This window comes from Lontra canadensis, unplaced genomic scaffold (genome assembly GCF_010015895.1).
Source record: "Lontra canadensis isolate GAN:19392208 unplaced genomic scaffold, GSC_riverotter_1.0 scaffold73, whole genome shotgun sequence".
NCBI classification, from domain to species: Eukaryota; Metazoa; Chordata; class Mammalia; order Carnivora; family Mustelidae; genus Lontra; species Lontra canadensis.
The window spans coordinates 4,145,678-4,165,854 of NW_022631067.1; the positions used below are offsets into that span (position 1 = coordinate 4,145,678).

General features: G+C 44.0%; 1 protein-coding gene across 2 annotated transcripts; it reads left to right on the forward strand.

The window, feature by feature from the left end:
• Window positions 1-1,547: 1,547 nt before the first annotated feature.
• LIG4 (DNA ligase 4) lies at window positions 1,548-9,132 on the forward strand. Of its 2 annotated transcripts, none has more exons than XM_032881058.1 (2): window positions 1,548-1,563; window positions 5,361-9,132. In XM_032881058.1, exon 2 carries the CDS (start codon window positions 5,389-5,391, stop codon window positions 8,116-8,118), a length of 2,730 nt encoding a protein of 909 aa, XP_032736949.1. In that variant the 5' UTR covers window positions 1,548-1,563; window positions 5,361-5,388; the 3' UTR covers window positions 8,119-9,132. The 2 variants fall into 2 exon arrangements, with proteins under 2 accessions (XP_032736949.1, XP_032736950.1); XM_032881059.1 differs by lacking the exon at window positions 1,548-1,563 and adding an exon at window positions 1,728-1,892.
• Window positions 9,133-20,177: the final 11,045 nt, after the last annotated feature.

Sequence of the window (20,177 nt, forward strand, 5' to 3'; positions counted from 1 at the left end):
GCTCCCTGCTCCATGGGGAGTCTGCTCCCTCTGACCTTCTCCCCTCTCACTCTCTCTCTCACTGTCTCTCTCTCAAATAAATAAATAAAACCTTTTAGAAAGGCTAAAATATAATGGTGAATTGGAGACTAAGATTTGAATTAATTTGGAGTTTGGTTTCATAATCCTTGGTTCTTCTCTTGTGTGAAAAATATAAAGTGAAAACTCTGACATTGTAGGAGCTCAGTAGATGCTGAACAAGGTGCAAATGTGCACAGACAAATGCCCTTTCATAAGATGGGCAACCGTGGGGGGTCCTCTACCAACACCGTTGGGTGCTACTCCAAAACAAATTGATAATTAAGTTGAATAATTATAAAGGTTGTTTCCCCATCGTCATGGATAATTTCTCAATTCTCCATGAAAGAAGACAACCCATAACAAAACACTGGTAGAAATCAACAGCTCCTGGAACATAAGGACTGAGTTTGTTTTCTCTCAATCTTGCATGCCTAGCACAGTTACTGTATCCGTGCTGAATAAGGGTTTGCCCAGTACCTTTATTTGGAATCCTCGAAGAGATACTAGAAGAGTCTATAGTTGATTTCTGGGCATGCAAATCTTTATGTCTGTATTAAGAATTATATATTATGGGGGCACCTGGGTGGCTCAGTGGGTTAAAGCCTCTGCCTTCGGTTCGGGTCATGATTCCAGGGTCCTGGGATCGAGCCCCACGTCTGGCTATCTGCTTGGTGGGGAGCCTGCTTCCCCCTCTCTCTCTGCCTGCCTCTCTGCCCACTTGTGATCTCTCTCTCTGTCGAATAAATAAATTTAAAAAAAAGAATTATATATTATGTATTTGTATGAGTTACGTATTATTTCTGTACGAAGAGACAAGAACTCACTCCAAAGTTGTACCATCTTGAGAAACAAATAGGAAAGGACAGCCTTAGGCAATTTTGTAAAAGCTTATTTTTCCATTTAAAGGTAACAGCAGACATTTTGGGAGGGAAGATGCCCTTTTCAAATAAGGGCATTTTCACAACAACCAGTGAGATGAGTGTTGGTACCAATGCTTACAGACAGAGAACAGAACTCTATGAGGCCGAGCAGCGAGAGGACTAGGTTCATAGTCCAAGTAAGGGTCAGTACACAAGGTGCTTCCGGTTGTCGCTCGGAGACGGAACCCACTCTCTGGGTCAGACACTTGCGAAGAGCACCTGCTGCTCTGGGAGTCGACCGGGAGTGCTTGTAGTCACACTGATACCAGGGCTCCTTGGAGACCTCCGCAGCCTTGCAAGGCGCCCGTCCCGAGCGCCACTGCGCCTGCGCACATCATCCCTATGACGTCACGGCCTGGCGCAGTGACGGGGTCCGCTCTCTTCATCTTCATGACGTCAGGGACACCCTCCCACCACCCTGCCTTCAGGAACGATTGCGTTTGCGCCGGGAGCAGCTGGCGGAACAGCCCTCGGCCGGCGGCTTCCGGTTTGGTGACCGCACCTGGGGCTGCGCTTCCGGTCGGACGTGTGCGCGGCGGCGCGGCGGGGCGGGGGCGTCAGAGTCCACGGGGCGAGCCGGCGGCCAAGTGCCGGCGGGCGGACGCCGTCCCTCGTTTTCTCGACCCGCCACATGCCTTTGGTCTTGAAGGTTTGTTTTTCTTGTTTCCGGACAGAAAGTCTTTCAGGCCCGCTCCCCGGCGGGGTCACAGGTGCGGGCCCGGGCCCCTCGGGGACCGCGCGGCGCCGGAGGGCGGCCGTCCCTCCGTGCGGGGTTCCCGGGCCGCGGGCGAGGCTCGGGTTCGCCCGCGTCCGCCTCCCGGGCCGCGCTGGCCCCTGCGACGCCGCGGTCGCGCACGTTCCGACTCCGGGACCTCGTCTCCCCAGGCCCTCGGGGACGCTCGGCTCCGAGAGGTAACGGGACCGTCCCCGCGCCAGCGTCCGCCGGGATCGGGGCGGGTGTCCGCGGGGGCGGGGGCGTGGTGTGGCCTCGGGGGAGCCGGACGGACGTCCGGGGCCCGTTTCTCTTCTTAAGTCCGTCTTTCGTCAGCCTCCGGGCTCCCGCCTCCTGGCCTTTCCCCACCGCGGACCGCTTCCCCGAGCGGCTCGGGGGCGGGTGCTGTGGGAGGCTCCGCTCCCGGGGAGGCCCCGCTCCCGGGGAGGCCCTCTCGCCGTCCGGGGAGGCAGGCGGGTCGCGCGCTCTCCGGGAAGCGGCCGGGCCGTCGCGGGCCCCGAGCCCGGTCCTGCTCCTGGCTCTGCCGTGTGGCCTGAGGACAGCAGGGCCGCGGCTGGCAGACGACGGGTCGTTCCGGTGTGTGTTGTATCAGTGTCGCACGATACTGGTGGGGTCCGTCCTCGTGTCCCGCTGCTCTCCGGTCCGAGCAGAGCGCGCCCCTCGCTTGTGTCCTTAACCCTTTAGGAAGCGTTTTAAACGTTTGCATCCGCCGGCAGTGCGGTACCGGATTAGCCGAGGGTTCGCTGGCCGCCCCGTCCTGTGTTAGCACCTGTGTGGGCGTCTGACGCCGCCTCATCTTACCTTCGGTGGTGGTCCCCGCTTCACACTCAACGAGTCTTTGGGAGGGTGCGGGGTTGGCCCATGTCACACTGTTAACGCTGGAGCCCCCAGTGACACTCACGTTGGTTGGACTCCAGGGCCCGAGCCCTAACCACACGCTGTTCAGTTGTTTTCACAAATCTAAACCGTCGGCGGACGGCCTCAGAATCCGGACAGTGAAACTGGAGAATGTTTACAAGGAAATCCTTTTATGTTTAATGTCCAATGGAAATCCTAATATTTGACTGTAATGTACAAATTTTTATTTTCCTGTGCAGTTTGACACTTGATCTTAGCCAAGAGGCTGAGAAGCGATTTTCTTGTCCATTTTAAGGACTAAAAACATTTGTCTCTTCATTTCATCCTGACTCTGGGACCCTTGTTATAGTTTTAGCAGTTTTGGCACACATGTGTAGGGTCGACTTCAGTGTTGTTATAAAGTAGTTTGAGTCTTTTCCTGGAACTTGTTGAGGGAAACTGAGACCACGTAGAACATTCAGATAGATCAGAAACTGTAGACCCATCTCGAACATTCCAGGAAGTGTTTCTTAACATTCTGTGTTCCACGTGTGTGTCCCATATGAGCTGTGGGCATAGCACATCGCATAATGCACTGGCTTGAGGGGGTGCGTTTGGAGAGGTAGACAGTGAACACATCTAACCCGGTGTTTCAGTCAGTTATGCAAATGAGACCAGGGGAGCAGTCACTGTGTTCAAAGATCAAAGGCTGGGGAAAGTGGTCTCTCATGGGTTTTGTCTCATGGTCTAACCGACTCCGTAGAAGCTGGGTTTCCTTTGTCAGGCATTGGGCGGAGAAGTGTGGCCTTTTTCCCCAAAGGCCAGCAAATGCCTGTTGTGGAACTTTCCCAGTGCAATCATAGCTGCTAAATGTTTTTCACAAAACCGAATCCCATGAGGCATAGTGGGGCTGGGGGCGGGGAGGATTGTGCCATGTATGACCAGCCCCCGGCCTTTGCTAGTGTGCTTCTCCAGGAGCTCAACTCTAGTCGCTCCATAATTCACTCCACAAACCTACCATGTACCAGGCACTACTGACACAAAGTACTGCTCCCGACCTCCGAAGACCGGCAGTGTGGTGACAGTGGTACCACAACCAGCTGTTGGATTTCTTGTGCCAGGTATCAGACAGTGTGGCCTTGTGCTCGTAGTGTGTGTTGTCTTGTTTGCTGCCATGGGGAATCTCCTGGTCTCTGAGAGGACAGTGCATCTCCGTCCTCCCTCCCTCCTCCTTGGGATCTCCCTCCTCCCTGCTCTCTAGGGGACACAGGGATGTGCCAGGAGATGTCTAAAACCACAAGATGGGACACAGTTTATATTCCTGAAATGCACATTTTTACTTGAAGTCTTTTTTGGAAAAGTTACTTGATTTTAATGTTATATAGTAGCTCTGATATCTTATAGATTCTAATAGAATTTGCTGGGGCGCCTGGGTGACTCAGTTGGTTAAGCTTCCGACTCCTGATTTTGGCTCAGGTCATGATCTCACGGTGTGAGATGGAGCTCCGTGGGGGCCTCTGCACTGGGCAAGGGGCCTGCTTAAGATTCTCTCTCTCCTGCTCCCTCTGCTTACCCCCCCTAAAAAATTTGCATGAATATTTAAAACTTCAAAGAAATTTCACAGTTGTGGTGATCACTTTGGCAAACAATCTAGACCCTAACCCAGCAAAGTACCTGTTATTTATTTCCTCTCTGACTTAAGATGCTTCAGTGAAAAGCTGTCTCATGACATTTTACTTCTGTTAAAACACTTAGCATTTTATAATTAGTTCCCATTAGATCCCCTTTCTCTTTACGAAATGTATGCTCACTCTCTCTCTCTTTTTTTAAGATATTACTTATTTTTTTGAGAGAGGGAGAGAGTGTGAGAGAGCACAAGCCAGGATAGTGGCAGAGGGAGAGAGAGAAGCAGGCTCCCTGCTGCAGGGAGTCTGAGCAGAGAATCCAGCACCAGTCCCAGGATCCTGAGCTGAGGCAGATGCTGCACCCACTGAGCCCCCCCACAGGAGCCCCAGAACACATTCTCTCTTAAGGCAGAAACAGTATGGTGCCTGGCGCATATGTAGTCAGTGAATTGTAGTTGCATGCGAATAGAAACAGAAAAGTGTGCTGATGAATTTAAGTTGCTAAAGCCATTGAGTAGCTATGATAAAATAGAGTTAAAAGAGGTAGGTCAAGTAAAGATTTCATAGGAAGGGTGTTCTGAGTTGGGTTTTGGGCACTGGAGTGATTCGGCTTTGCTAACAGTGAAGTGAAAGTAAACACAGATATGGGCTTTGTTTGGCTGAAAGAGAAGATACGTTTTTTGGGTGAACTCCTGCAGTACCCGCAAAGCCAAGTTTCAATTCAGTGATTTGTTAAAAATGCCTGTTTCTGATGCTGTATGGTCGTCTGACAGAAGAGGAGGAGAAATGTCAGGAAAGGCCTTATCTCAGAAGCCCAGAAATGAAATGAATTGAGCCTTGTTTTTGTGGTTGTGTTATTCCTTTGCACGATGAACTAAATGAGGAATGGATTCATTAATTCAATAGAAGTTGGAACTTAGGAAGAAAGACAAAGTGGTCGATTTCAGTATTATAAATATACAGAAAGGGGCTGGTGATACTTTTGATAAATTCTAAATAGGATGGAAGTAAAATAGTTGATTTTCATTAAATGTAGAGATTGAAAAGAGACAAGTTTCTAGCATTAATTTGGTTTTGTTTAGCAAGCATTGATCACGAATGAGACACTGTCTGTAAGGTCTTTACATGAAATATTTAGTTGAATTTTGTCTTTTATTGAAAATTACTCTCTTTTTGCCTTCCTAGTTAAAACAGAGAATTCACCATCGTCTCCATGGCCGCCTCGCAGACTTCACCAACTGTTGCATCTCGTGTTCCTTTTGCAGACTTGTGCTCAACATTAGAACGAATACAGAGAAGTAAAGGACGAGCAGAAAAAATCAGACACTTCAGGGAATTTTTAGATTCTTGGAGAAGATTTCACGATGCCCTTCATAAGAACCAAAAAGATGTCAAAGACTCTTTTTATCCAGCAATGAGACTTATTCTTCCTCAGCTGGAAAGAGAGAGGATGGCATATGGAATCAAGGAAACCATGCTTGCTAAATTTTATATCGAATTGCTTAATTTGCCTAAAGGAGGAAAAGATGCCCTTAAACTTTTAAATTACAGAACGCCCACCGGAACTCGTGGAGATGCTGGTGACTTTGCAACAATTGCATATTTTGTGTTGAAACCAAGATGTTTGCAGAAAGGAAGTTTAAGCATACAGCAGGTAAATGACATTTTAGACTCAATTGCCAGCAATAATTCTGCCAGAAGAAAGGACCTAATTAAGAAGAGTCTTCTTCAGCTAATAAGTCAGAGTTCAGCACTGGAACAGAAGTGGCTTATACGGATGATTGTAAAGGACTTAAAACTCGGTTTCAGTGAACAGTCCGTATTTTCTGTTTTCCATAATGATGCTGCCGAGTTGCATAACGTCACCACAGATCTGGAAAAAGTCTGCAGGCAGCTGCATGATCCTTCCGTAGGACTCAGTGACATTTCCATCACTTTATTCTCAGCCTTTAAACCGATGTTGGCTGCTATAGCAGACATTGAGCGGGTCGAGAAGGACATGAAACACCAGAGCTTCTACATCGAAACGAAGCTTGATGGGGAGCGCATGCAAATGCACAAGCAGGGTGGGGAGTACCAGTACTTCTCCCGAAACGGATTTGACTACACAGATCAGTTCGGCAAATCTCCAGAGGAAGGTTCTCTTACACCGTTCATTCACAGCGCGTTCAAAACAGACATACAGATCTGTATCCTGGATGGCGAGATGATGGCCTTCAACCCTAACACACAGACTTTCATGCAAAAGGGGACTAAGTTTGATATCAAAAGAATGGTGGAGGATTCTGATCTGCAGACTTGTTACTGTGTGTTTGATGTACTGATGGTTAATAATAAAAAGCTGGGACGTGAGACCCTGAAAAAGAGGTATGAGATTCTTACCAGTGTTTTTACACCAATACCAGGTAGGATAGAAATAGTGCAGAAGACACAAGCTCATACTCAGAAAGAAGTGATCGATGCTTTGAATGAAGCAATAGATAAAAGGGAAGAGGGGATCATGATAAAACATCCTCTGTCGATTTACAAGCCGGACAAAAGAGGTGAAGGATGGCTGAAGATTAAACCGGAGTATGTGGACGGGCTGGTGGATGAGCTGGACATCTTAATCGTCGGGGGCTACTGGGGTAAGGGTTCACGAGGGGGAATGATGTCTCATTTCTTATGTGCCGTAGCAGAGACGCCTCCTCCTGGTGAAAAACCATCAGTGTTTCATACTCTGTGCCGTGTCGGTTCAGGTTACACCATGAAAGAACTGTACGATCTGGGTTTGAAGTTGGCCAAACACTGGAAGCCTTTCCATAGAAAAGCTCCACCGAGCAGCATTTTATGTGGAACAGAGAAGCCAGAGGTGTACATCGAGCCTTGTCATTCTGTCATTGTTCAGGTTAAGGCCACAGAGATCGTCCCCAGCGATATGTATAAGACTGGCTGCACACTGCGTTTTCCACGAATTGAGAGGATCAGAGAAGACAAAGAGTGGCACGAGTGCGCCACCCGGGACGGGCTGGAGCAGCTTCGCGGAAAAGCGTCGGGAAAGCTGGCTTCCAAACACCTCTACGTCGGCGACGAGCCACAAGAAAAGAAGCGGAAAGCTGCCCCGAAGATGAGGAAAGTTATCGGCATTATCGAGCACTTAAAAGCACCCAACCTTTCTAATCTAAACAAAGTGTCTAATATATTTGAAGACGTGGAATTCTGTGTCATGAGTGGCACGGACGGCCATCCGAAGCCCGATCTGGAGAACAGAATTGCAGAATTTGGTGGTTACATAGTGCAGAATCCAGGCCCAGACACGTACTGCGTCATTGCAGGGTCCGAGAACATCAGAGTGAAAAACATAATTTCTTCGGACAAACACGATGTTGTCAAGCCCGAGTGGCTGTTGGAGTGTTTTAAGACCAAAAGCTGTGTGCCATGGCAGCCTCACTTTATGATTCACATGTGCCCGTCGACAAAGGAGCATTTTGCCCGTGAATACGATTGTTACGGTGACAGTTATTTCGTTGATACGGATTTGAACCGACTGAAGGAAGTGTTCTCAGGAATTAAAAATTCCGGCGCACAAGCTCCTGGAGAAATGCCTTCTGTGATTGCTGATTTAGAGCATCGGTATTCCTGGGACCGCAGCCCTCTCAGTATGTTTCGGCACTGCGTTATTTACGTGGACTTGTGTGCGGTTATTAATGACTTGAGTACCAGCGTCGAGGGAACAAGATTAGCCATTACGGCTTTGGAGCTTCGGTTTCATGGAGCCAAAGTGGTTTCTCATTTAGCTCAGGGAGTGTCTCATGTCATCGTTGGGGAGGATCAGAGTCGTGTGGCAGATTTAAAAGCTTTTCGAAGAACTCTTAAGAGAAAGTTTAAAATCCTGCAACAAGATTGGGTCATTGATTCAATAGACAAGTGTGAGTTGCAGGAGGAAAATCGGTATTTGGTTTAAAGCTAGCTTTTCTACAGAGGAAAGCATGTGGTCCAGTGGCAAGGGGTGACAAGGGGTTGCGACAAGGGGTCCTGATAAAAAAAGAAACTATATTTCATTTTTAATCCCTTAAAATTTATGCTTAAACAGTATTATGAAATACAGAAAAACAATTTAAATATATGAGATAGGTAAGACACTGAATGGACCAAAGCCAAGAAATAAAAAATTCTTTTAGCCACGTGGTATTCAGTGACTTTTAAAACCAAGATGAAATAAACAGTTTAATGAAGAGACATTTATATAATATCCCTATAGAATTTGAGAATTTTGACTCAAATATTAATTGGTTACATTCATAAGCTTTTAGAGTCATTAAAAGTACTGATCTAAGTGGATTTTCTGAGGTCAAAATTTTAATAGTTTTTATCTAATTAAAGCATTACAAGAAAGAAGCAGAATTGCTATAATGCACTTATAAAAATATTTCTTTTGAATTGAAGGCTAACATTCTTTCAAGTGTGAAATGTAAACGAATTTATTTTTTAAGGTTAAGGGCAAGGTCATGAATAAAACCTTGTTGATGTCATTAGGTAAATTAGGAGAAATAACTTACTATTAGATGAATTTAATTAAAAGAAACTTAAAGTTTTAAAGTACTTAGCCCACATTTTTTTTTTTTCTGCAACAGAGTATGTTTTAAAGAGAATGTTTTCACGTGAACTGTACTCCAGGATAAAGCTTATTCACGGGGAGTGGTTTTCCTAGATGTAATACGCTGAGTACATGTCAAGATGGTATATGTGTTGTAACTTCCATTACAGAGAGGTAAATTGCTCTGTTTAAAATGATTTTATCCCTAGATTATTTAATTTTGTGTAATATGTATTATGTCTGGATTTATATACTATATTTTAGAATGCAGTCTGTTCATTTTGAAAAATATGTTTTCGTGACAGCTTTGCGATACTTGAAATACAGTACCCAAGGAATTATTATTATTATTATTTGTAAATAATTTGAAATTTTATCAAAACAGTGGAACAAATGATATATATCTTTATTTAAATAAAATATTTAATATACTATTAAAATTTGTGATGTATTTATTTTAAAACAATTCATAGTAGTTATTTCAGTCAGACAGATATTTTGGTATTGATACAATTTTTCACCAATTCAACCAGGTTCCTACTTGAGATCCTTTGTATTTCATATTACTGAATGAACTTTATTAGAAATTTAAACTTGTGGGACAGCTGGGTGGCTCATTCAGTTAAGTGTCTGCCTTTGGCTCAGGTTATCATCTCAGGGTCCTGGGATGGAGCCCCCAGCTCATCGGGGAGCCTGCTTCTCCCTCTCCCTCTGCTCTCATTGCTTGTGCTCTCTCACACACATTCTCTCTCTCAAATAAATAACACTTTAAAAAAAATCTTAAATATATATTTTTATAATACCCATTGAGAAAAACTATAAAACAGATACCAGTAAGGGAAATAGGGGAAAAAGAACATAATTTTACCACCAAAAATAGTAACATTCACTATTTTAGGTTACTGATAGTATGGGAAATGCAAAATACATTATTTGCAGTGTAACAGATAAAACTGTAATTAATGCTTTATTTGATCTGCTTTTCTCAATGGGAGAATTTACAGGTCACTAAAATATGTCTGCATCACTTTAAACTGTTGTATACAATTCCATTGAATGAGTGTAATGTATTCAGATGGGCCGTTATTGTAAGACTTACAGATTATTTGACCTTGCACCATCCCCTGGCTGCACCTTTTTACTTTCCTACTAAGCATTGTGATAAGTCTGTATCATGGTCTGCGTATTCTAGTCCTTTTTTCTCCTTAAACATTCTTAGTACAGAATTGCTGATTCAAAGTTATGTAATTTTTAGTAAATTGATATGCAGTTATGTAAATTTGATACGTAAAATGCCTTTCATTCTTCTCTGAATGTTGGAGAGTTCAGTTTCTTAGTACCGGACCTCTTCTCTGTCTTTGTGCACTCCGTAAGTATTCTCATCCCATCCCTTGGCTTTAAATATGCTGATAACCGCTCACATATTTTTAGCCCCGAGTTCCTTGCTGAACTCCAGTTCATGTAGACAGCCACATAACATCTCCACACGAAGTCTAATGAGCCTCTCATACTTAATGTGTCTAACTACAGTTATCATAGCAAAATCTTAAACTGCAAGAGAGCACAGTATAATGAGCGTGTAGATGCACACAGCTCAGTGTGAACAGTTGTCCGTGATCCATCTTTTCCATATTTACAGACCTCTGGATTATTCTGCAGTCATGGTACCTAATTTAATGTACAAGTATTCTGTGTAGAGCTCTGGATTTCTTGAATGCACTTGCGTTCTCCCCCCAGCAGTCCCCTCCTCACTACGTGGTGCGTCTGTTTACTGCCCTGGTCAAACGGAAAACTAGGGAGCCATCCTTGCCCCCTGCCCCATTCTCATGTTTCCAAGACACAGCAAGTCTTGTTGGCTAGACTTTCCAAATAATCCAGAATATGAGCTCTCAGCAGGCTCCCCAGTCACCATCGTCTTCCCCTTCCAGTCACCGGACTGTGGTCACCTTCCTATTTTGCACTGTTATTGTGTTTTGCACGACACCATTTTTCCTTTTAAAGATGCAGTCAATTTGTTTTTCCTCTACTGGTCACAACCACTGAATACCCATCACATAACTTCCAAAGCCTCATCAACGGCCTGTTGGACCTGGCCCCGGTGACCTATCTTCTGTGAGCTCTCGGACTTGACTTCCTATAAGGACACCCTTGCTCACCGTACCGCAGTCTCACTGGTCTGTGTGCCTTGCCTTTCAATTTCATTCAGGTCTCCTAGTTTGCCCCACTCACATCCCCAACACACACTATCCCTTCACTCGGCTGTATTTTTTCCAAGGCGCTGAATCTTTCTTACCGCTAGAATTCAAATTCCATGATTGAAGATGTGGTGTGTTTCATTCACTGTTGTGATCGGTCACTCAATAAATATTAACGGAATAACTCCTCTGAATCAGACGGAAAAGCCTACTTTGCTCTTCACCAAGGCCATGGGTTCTTCCCAGAAGGAAGGACGGGGATATTTACCTTTCAAGAACTCTACCTTCTTCTGCATCCTAATGACATAGCACTGTCGTGAGTGAGTTCATATCTTTAGGCAGATGGCATCTTCTTTGAAAATCAGGTGGCTACCCTAGCTGTGTCATAGTCGTGCCCTTTGGCTGACATTGCAGTGAGCATGGCTGACTGGGAAGCTTGGAATTCTCACTCTGGGGGAAACAGGCTGAGCATAGCTTTGAAACATCAATATGGAATTCTCTGAGCACTAGAGCTATTCTGTAAACCATCACCATTCAGTTTCAACAACATATATGAAGTTCTTACTCTCTTTGACAGTCATATGAGTAAAAGAAAGAAAGAAAAAGAGAGGAAGGAAGGAAGGAAAGAGAAAAAGACAGCCTCTGCTTTCAAGGAACACAGAGTACCAAAAGAGAACGATAATTGGAATACAAAAGATAAGTGCTTTCCTAGTTAAAGGAATGATGGATTCCCTGGAAAGCCATATGCTGTAGTGAAAAGAATACAAGCTTTTGGAATTTAGTTATCCTGGGCTCAGTTCCAGTTCTGCCACCAATTATCTGTGTTATTTGAGCAAATCACAACCTCTTGGAACCTTAGTTTCTAAACTTTCAAATGGAAACGGTATCCCTCTCACCCAGAATGTTTGAGGACAGAATAGAGCACCCAACACACAGAATGGCGCCTCCAGCTTTTATCTGCAGCTTACCTGGGCCTCTACAGAGGAGTTTAATTCCGCCAATGGGGGCTAATAAGTGAGTGAATTCTGGAACCATACGTTGAATTCCTTCAAACATAGTGGTATAGAGGGTTTTTCCTGGCAGGGGGAAGAGAATAAATAACAGGTATAGGGAGTACAAAAATTGGGGGCAGGGTGTTTGTAAAATACTCAGTGGGAGGGAGAGATCTAGGTAAATTAGGATTGATTTTGAAAGATTTTATTTTTTTAAGTTCTTTTAATTCACTTACTTGAGAGAGAGCAAGAGTGCATGAGCAGGGGCGGGGGTGAGGGGAGCGGTTGGTGCAGGGAGGGGCAGAGGGAGAGGGAGAAGCAGATTGCCCACTGAGCCGGGAGTCCTACTCCAGACTTGATCCCGGGCCTCTGGGATCATGATCTGAGCTGAAGGCAGACGCTTAATGACTGAGCCCCCCAGGCGCCCCAGTAGGATTTTTGTTTCATGTGTGGATTAACTAGTTCTGCCATCCTTGCATCTTTTCTTTCATAGGCATGACAGAAAATGTAACATTTTGAAGTAGATTAAAAATAGTTTAAATTCCTTCTTTTAGTGAGATCTTAGCCATTCTTTTTAGAAAGAGAGAGGGCAATGCGGGGGAGGCTGAGGGGGAGGGGGAGAAAGGATGTCAAGCAGGCTGCATGTCCAGCGCAGAGCCCAACGCCAAACTCAATTTCATGACCCTGAGGTCAGGACCTGAGCCAAAATGAGACTTAGGTGCTTAACTGACTGAGCCACCCAGGCATCCTGATCTAGCAATTTATTAGTATGGTTTTAGCTACATAGATTAAACAGCTTAGAAGTCACTAATTTGGCAAATGTATTTTGCACATGGGAAGGAGGTGGGATCATTGAGGGTCACAGGATCAACTTGGATAGGCGGATTGTAAGGTGACCCCCACGGTCCCTATGTAATGGTGTTCACATCCTTGTACAGTCTTCTCCCCTCGATTATGGGCAGGTCCTGTGACTTGCTTCTTATCAGGAGAAAGTGACAAAGATAATAGATGGCACTATGAATTACGTGATACTGTGTGGGTCTCAGTCTTCCTAGCAGACTCTCCCCAGCCTCTGTCTCCCTTCCTCTGTCCCTCCCTCTTCCTCTCTCATCTCTCCCTCCTTCCATCTCTTGCCCCTCTTTGCTGCCTTTCACAGAAGTAAGCCGCCATGGATCCTACAGCTGATGCCACCACAGCCGTGGGAGCAGGAAGAAAACGCTTTCCCCTTTGAGTCTCCAATTGGACATGCACCAACAGAAGTCTAGGACGCATCCCATCATGCTCTCCTCTTCTGAGAACCTTGGGGAACTAAGTGAGGAATGTATGTCAAAGTGCTAGCAGCGTTTAGGGCAGAGGAGACAGTGAAGAAATACTTCCTCCCTCTTCTCCACTTGCTCCGTTAAAAAAAAAAAAAAAAAAGTCCGAATCGTTTATAACACATTCATATCCTGACTTCAACCTTGTCTCTCTCTCCTTAGCCAATTCCAGCCACACTGACTGACGACACTGCGCCTGCCCTTTCTGCCTCCGCGAATATCCCATTTTCTCTTCTGACATGCCCTCTTCCAGCACCTGCTCCAACAATCCCCCCCCCTTTAGATCCTATTCATCTTCGAAGAGTGGATACACCACTTTGATCATGTCATCTGCCCCAGTTCCCCTGCCATGACCCATCTCCTCCATACCACCCAGGAACTTGTCACTTTTGTGCTCTTTATAATTTTCCGCCCTAAAATCTATTTATCTGATGTTATCTTTTGAGCTAGCGCTTTGAGGATCTGAAGGGCACTGGGCGACTCGTGCTTCAGAGTGCCTTGTGTTTATGGAGGGCCGGATGTGTATTTGAGGGACAAGGACCCAGGCTGCTGCATGACTTTCCATTTCTGAGTTCTTTTCTTATGTGTAGAGTCATTGTTGTTCTTAAGGGACTTTATACTGACACTTAGAACATCAGCAGCGTTCACTGCTTACCAACTCTCCACTGGGTGTTGGGGGAGACATACTTACAGGTGTAACTCAGCGGTTGAGAGCAGAGACTCTGGAAACAAGGGGCCCCACTCTGAATTTGGACTTCTGTACTTGGACAAGCAATGCAACTTTTTTGTGCCTTGGTTTCTTCTTGTATAAAATAGGGTAAGAGGGGTTCCTAATCTACCAGGCTGTGTTGACTAAGCGTGTGTGTGTGTGTGTGTGCGCGCACACGTGCACACATGTGCATGTGTGGATGTGTCTGAGAGCAATGCTTGGAGGGCTGCATCATTAAGGGTATTATCTTGTCTGTAAGGTAGAAGGGGGGTGACGGGTGCACGGGTACTGTGATACATGGAAGTAACAGAATGTAAACTGGAGAAAAGGACTGTTCTGGTAAGGAAAACCTTCCAACAGGCAAGCAGTCATTTCTTTGCCCTTTCTTCTACATGGTGGCTCACAACTGGGGATGATTTTTTTGCACACCCTCCTCCTCCCACCCCCGGGGGCCAGGCAGCATCTAGAGTCTGATTGTTAAGACTGAGGTAGCACAGCTTTCGTATGGTGGGACCAAGGATGCTTTTAAATAGCCCACAGTGAAGAGGAAAGTCCCCCACAGCAATGAACCAGATGAAAATCTCCATCTTGTTGAAGTGGAGAAATTTGTCCCAGAATCAAGTGAAATGTGAGGGGGGAAGACATTTTATTATCTGTGAGTAATGTGTTCAGACCAGCCATAATCACAACTTTATTGCGAGTCAGTTTTTCACTCATAAAACGAATGCTCATTCCTGCTCATTCCTTTTAAAGGGGTTAGTATGTGGGTTAATTAGTGTTTGCAAAGTCCTTTGAAGATGTAAAGTCCTACATAAGTGCTATTTATTATTAATCACTATTCCAGAAGACCTATGCTGTGACCCTGCTCACTCACTAGCCCAGCCAAACCTCAAAGACCTGAGCCATACTGATTGATTTTGGTAAGTTGGAGCATTGATAATGAGAAAGATAGGCATCAGGGACCTAGGCCGATTTGAGATGGCTGGGATATGACTGTATACAAATTGGCTCATTAAAATCAAGAAAACTATAGGTTTTGCTTTGGGGTCTCTTTGCTGAATTAGAGTAAATTTCTTCCAACTTTGCAACTATAGCAAAGGGGGGTATAGCCAGAATCCATAATACAACCTCCATGATTATGAAGAAACAAAATAATTCGTAGGAAAAATTATATTATTCATATTTATAAACTGATTTTCTCAGGCCCATGAGTCACTGTGTAATTTACACTGTCCGATAAAATGAGAGCAATAAAACAGATTGCAAAAACCTCAAGAAACCAGGACACTGGGTTAATAATATAATACAAAATGCTGTTCTTTATAAGTATGAAGCATGAATTATGTCATAAATACAGTTATACGCTTTCACTGAATGGCTTTAAATTTCAAAATAGCTCTTAGCCTCGCCTACTGGGACATTTTCCTTTTAGAGAAAAGAGTCCAACCTGTAAATTTACGTAACAATGTTATCTTCAACTCAGCATCAATCTTCATAAAAGTATTTGCTGGTGACATACTAGGCTGGGTCTGGGTGGCTAGCCTGACGAGGCATAAACCCGAGCTGTGGGGTTTAGCTTTGTTGAATTCTGCTGGAAGACCATGTGCGCACTTCAGTGTAAAATAGAGGGGACATTGCATGTCAATGGGGGAAAACATGCATTTTTTAAAAAAACAGTTAGTTAGTTAGTTAGTTAGTTTAGAGAGAGAGTGTGTGGGGGGAAGGGACAGAAGGGTCAAGGGAGAAAGAACATTTCCAGCAGACTCCCTGCCAAGTGTGGAGCCTGATGCTGAGCTCGATCCCAGGACCCCGAGATCATGACTTGAGCTGAAATCAAGAGTCAGAGGCTCAACCGACTAAGTCACGCAGGCGCCCCGAAACATGGATTATTTAATAAATAGTTTGGAGACGACTATGTAGTCATCTAGAGAAAAATACTCAATTTGGAACCCTCACTGCTTAAACCAAATATATTTCATACAAATCAGATATGCAAAAGCAAAAACCAGGAGTGCCTGGGTGGCTCTGTCAGTGAAGTAGCGGCTCTCGATTTCGGCTCAGGTCATGATCTCAGGGTCCTGGGATCCAGCCCCAGGTAGGGAGGAGAATCAGCAGGGGGTCTGCTTGAGATTCTTTCCCTTTGCCCCTCCTCTGCTCACACTCACTCTCTCACTCTCTCTCTCAAATAAGAAACATTTAAAAAATTAAAATTAAAAAAAAAAGGAAAACAAAACAAAGCCATACAAATAATACAAATTTAGGAGAAGGGTGTCTTTTAAGTATTGAAAACAAAAACAGAATAGAAGCCAGAGAAGAAAAGATTGCTAAATTTAATTTACAAAATTTATTAAAATACTCCACAGTATGGAGGACAAGGGGAGACGGAGAGGAGAAGGGAGTTGAGGGAAATTGGAAGGGGAGGTGAACCATGAGAGACTATGGACTCTGAGAGACAAACTGAGGGTTTTGAAGAGGTGGGGGGTAGGAGGTTGGGGGAACCAGGTGGTGGGTATTAGAGAGGGCACGGATTGCATGGAGCACTGGGTGTGGTACAAAAACAATGAATACTGTTACGCTGAAAATAAATTAAAAAAATAAAAAATAATACTCCACAGTAAATACCATAAATAAGTCACTGGAGGTGACCTAGTAGAGAAGATATTTGTGACTTTTTTCTTTGTGATATGTTGAGCGTCTGTAAGAAGGGCTATCATCTACATAAGAAGTAACAAATATGACTTTATATAAAAATTTTCAAAGCACAAAAATATAGGTTAAAGAAAACAGCTATTAAACTTATAAAAAGATAGATTGCTCATCCACAATAAAGACATACTAAAATGTGTTTTTCTTTTTGCTATGAAATGCATAAGCCAAAACTTTTATTTTTGTTTTGATGAGAATGTGAGAAAACAGATATTCTTATGCTTTTTTAATGCAAATATGTATTTTTATCATGTGTATATTAATCCTCTATGGGGGCAGGTAGCAGTACCTACCAAAATGTAAAATGCATTTATGTTCTGCCCAAGTTATTCAGTTTGCAAGGGTTTCCCTGACAGATGTTGTTACACATATACAAAAGACACGTTCACAAGTATAGTTACTGTAAAATTACTATGATGAAGGAAAAGAAATAAATGTTAACAGCAGTTTGACCACATAAGCGATGGTACATCAGCCCATGCGAACATGAAACTCTGAGATACATAGAAATGCCTTTTAGGGGCACCTGGGTGGCTTAGTCTGTTAAGTGTGCACTCGATCTCAGCTCAGGTCTTGATCTCATGGTTGTGAGTTCAAATGCCACACTGAGCTCCACACTCAGCATGGAGCCTACTAAAAAAATAAAATGGCTTTTCTTTTCTATAACTTTCTTTTTTCTTCCTTCCTGACTCTATCTCAGGAAACTGCAGGGCACTGAGGAAATTTTTTTAACTTTTGTATTTCTTTAAGGAGGATAGAGACATACTGGTTTCCCCCAATATCCCAAAGTAGAGTGTTCCAGTGAAAACTTCTCTAAGCTCCACGTGATGTGAAGAAACCATTATCATTAATTTATACAGAAACATTTTTGAGCATTCCAAGGCCCCCCAAACTCGACTCTCTCTGGCTTTTCTGGGACCTTAGGACACATCTTGCTAAAACAAGCACTGAATAAATCAAGGTAAAGCCCAGATGCTCACAGAGAGATGTCGGAGCTCTGGCGGCAAGATGGGGAGATGCTGAATATGTTTGCTGGGGAAGGAGTGGGCAGCATACCATTTACCCACGTGGAATTTAAGAAACAAACAAGCAAAGGAAAAAGATAAAGAGAGAGACAAACCAAGAAAAGACCCTCAACTGTAGAGAACAACCTGACGGTCATCAGAGGGGAGGTGGGCTTGGATGGGGACTAAGGAGTGCACGTGTTGTGATGAGCACCTGGTGATGTAAGAAAGTAAGGCACTGATATTGTGTACCGGAAACTGATATAACACTGTATGTTAATTAACTGAAACTTAAATAAAAACTTTAAAAAAAAGGGAAAACCTTGTCTAACCACCTCAGAGACCCACCACTTTCTTTCCTTGTTATTATCACCGTGACAGTGACCACACTTGCATGTTGGTCCACTTATTGTAAATATAGATTAAAGGATAAGGTCTGGCTCATCCAAAAATGGATACTCTAGATTAGGGATGAGACGGAAAATTAAAGCACTCAGTGATTGCCAGGTGGACTGGCCTCCACTCAGGAGTGCCAAAAAACTAAGGGACATGCTTGGAGACGATACCAGTTTCCTCCTCCTCAACATGTTTCAGAATGACTGTTTTCCAGCACATCCTGGACTGTAATGTAAATTTACTAACTGAAGGAGCTTCCCCTTTTGTATTGGCAATCCCAGTGCAAAATCAGTTTAAACTTTTCTCAGTAGAGAACTTGGTCATGTATTTCTTACAACATTGTCTTCTAAGAATAAGTTCATTAGAAGATAATCAGCAAAATACTTTTTCAGACAATCTGTTAACAGCCCGATATAATGCTTGCCTCGGTAGTAGCAGCTGACAGACTCAATGACTCACTGAACAGGACAATAAATTTCAAGCTTATTTGATTCTGTTAATTAGTGTAAATGAGATCACTGTAGGAGCAGTTCCTAATTATCAGTTACCGTCAAATACCTGATGGGAGAGGTGGAGATGATACACATAATTTTAATCATATTCCTTTATTTGAATGTAGTGAGAACGATCCGGTTCCTGGTTGGCGTCCCTCTTTAAAGTGAAATCCCGTATACGTGGCTGGCTGGATGTGCAAGGATGCTCACCATAACATTATCTGCAACAGAAAACAACTGGAAATGGTCTGAGGGGTGATGTAAATAGAGCGCTTGGTAGAAGGATGTGGTAGGCAGCCGTTAAATGATCGAGGGAGAAAATTTCATGGCATGCAGTGTATGAAAAATATATACCAGTCTGCAATTTTTAAAATTTTTAAAATTTTTAAATATTTAAAAAGTATATATATATATATGATCTTATTTATTTATTTGACAGAGAGAGAGAGAGTACACAAGCAGGGGGAGAGCCAGGCAGAGGGAGAAAGAGAAGCAGACTCTCCGCTTAGCAGGGAGCCTGATGTGGGACTCAATCCCAGGACCCTAGGATCATGACCTGAGCCGAAGGCAGACACTTAATTGATTGAGCTACCCAGGCACCCCGAGCTTATGCAATTTTCTAGCTCTTTTATAAGAAAAATTTTTAAACTTTATTTATCCAAGCAATCTCTGCACCCAACATGGGGCTTTTTCTGAGATCAAGAATCACACACCATTCTGAATGAGCCAGCCAGGCACCCCTTTAAAAAAAAGTAATACAAAATTAGAAATGACATCAAGTGATAGTATTGGGAAAGGCAGAGTAATGTGCTTCAGAAGTCCTCTTCTCCATAACAGCAACAAGAAAATGGCAAACCTTGTCAAAGTCAACTTTTTTTTTTTAAAGCACTTTGATAATTAATTTACACTCAGGTTCACAAAAATCCAGGGATGTTTATTTAAGAAAAACAGTTTGATTTTGTTAAGACTCGTGAGCTCTGTGGTGTCTTAACTTGCCTTGTTCCCATTGCCCTCTACATACTTCCATGGCAACCCTAGAAACCAGCATCCGCAGTGACAGTGGAAACCAGTGAGGTACACACCCTTTGTGAGAGACTTGTCATGATTTGGCCTGTCAGCTCCCTGGAAAACCCAACTATAAGGCTAATTTTAATTTTACTAGACTCAGAGAGGGCCCAGGTAAAAAGCTTTTCCCTGGGAACATTGATGAGAAACAATCAGGGGCAACTGTTTGATGTTCCGTCTGCCAGAGGGGGATGATACTGGGACAAACTGCAAGCTAACCAAAAACCTGAAAGGAAGAGAAAGCACTAAATAGCAAGGAAAGTGGATGTCCACAGGGGCCTTTGAAAGACTCCCACACATTCTAAGGAGACTACACTCCATGCCCAGGGGTGGGGGGCCTCCAGAAAGGCCCCAGGCTCTCACCTGTGGCTGATCTCAAGACTCCGAACCGGCAGGAAGTGAAGCCTAGGGCATCCTTATCAAGGCCCGGCTGAGTGTTGAAGACATATTCCAACACACACACACACACACACACACACACACACACACACACACACAGAGCCCTCACTCCTGAGAGACTTTTTGTAAAATAAAGCCCTCTCAGCTCCA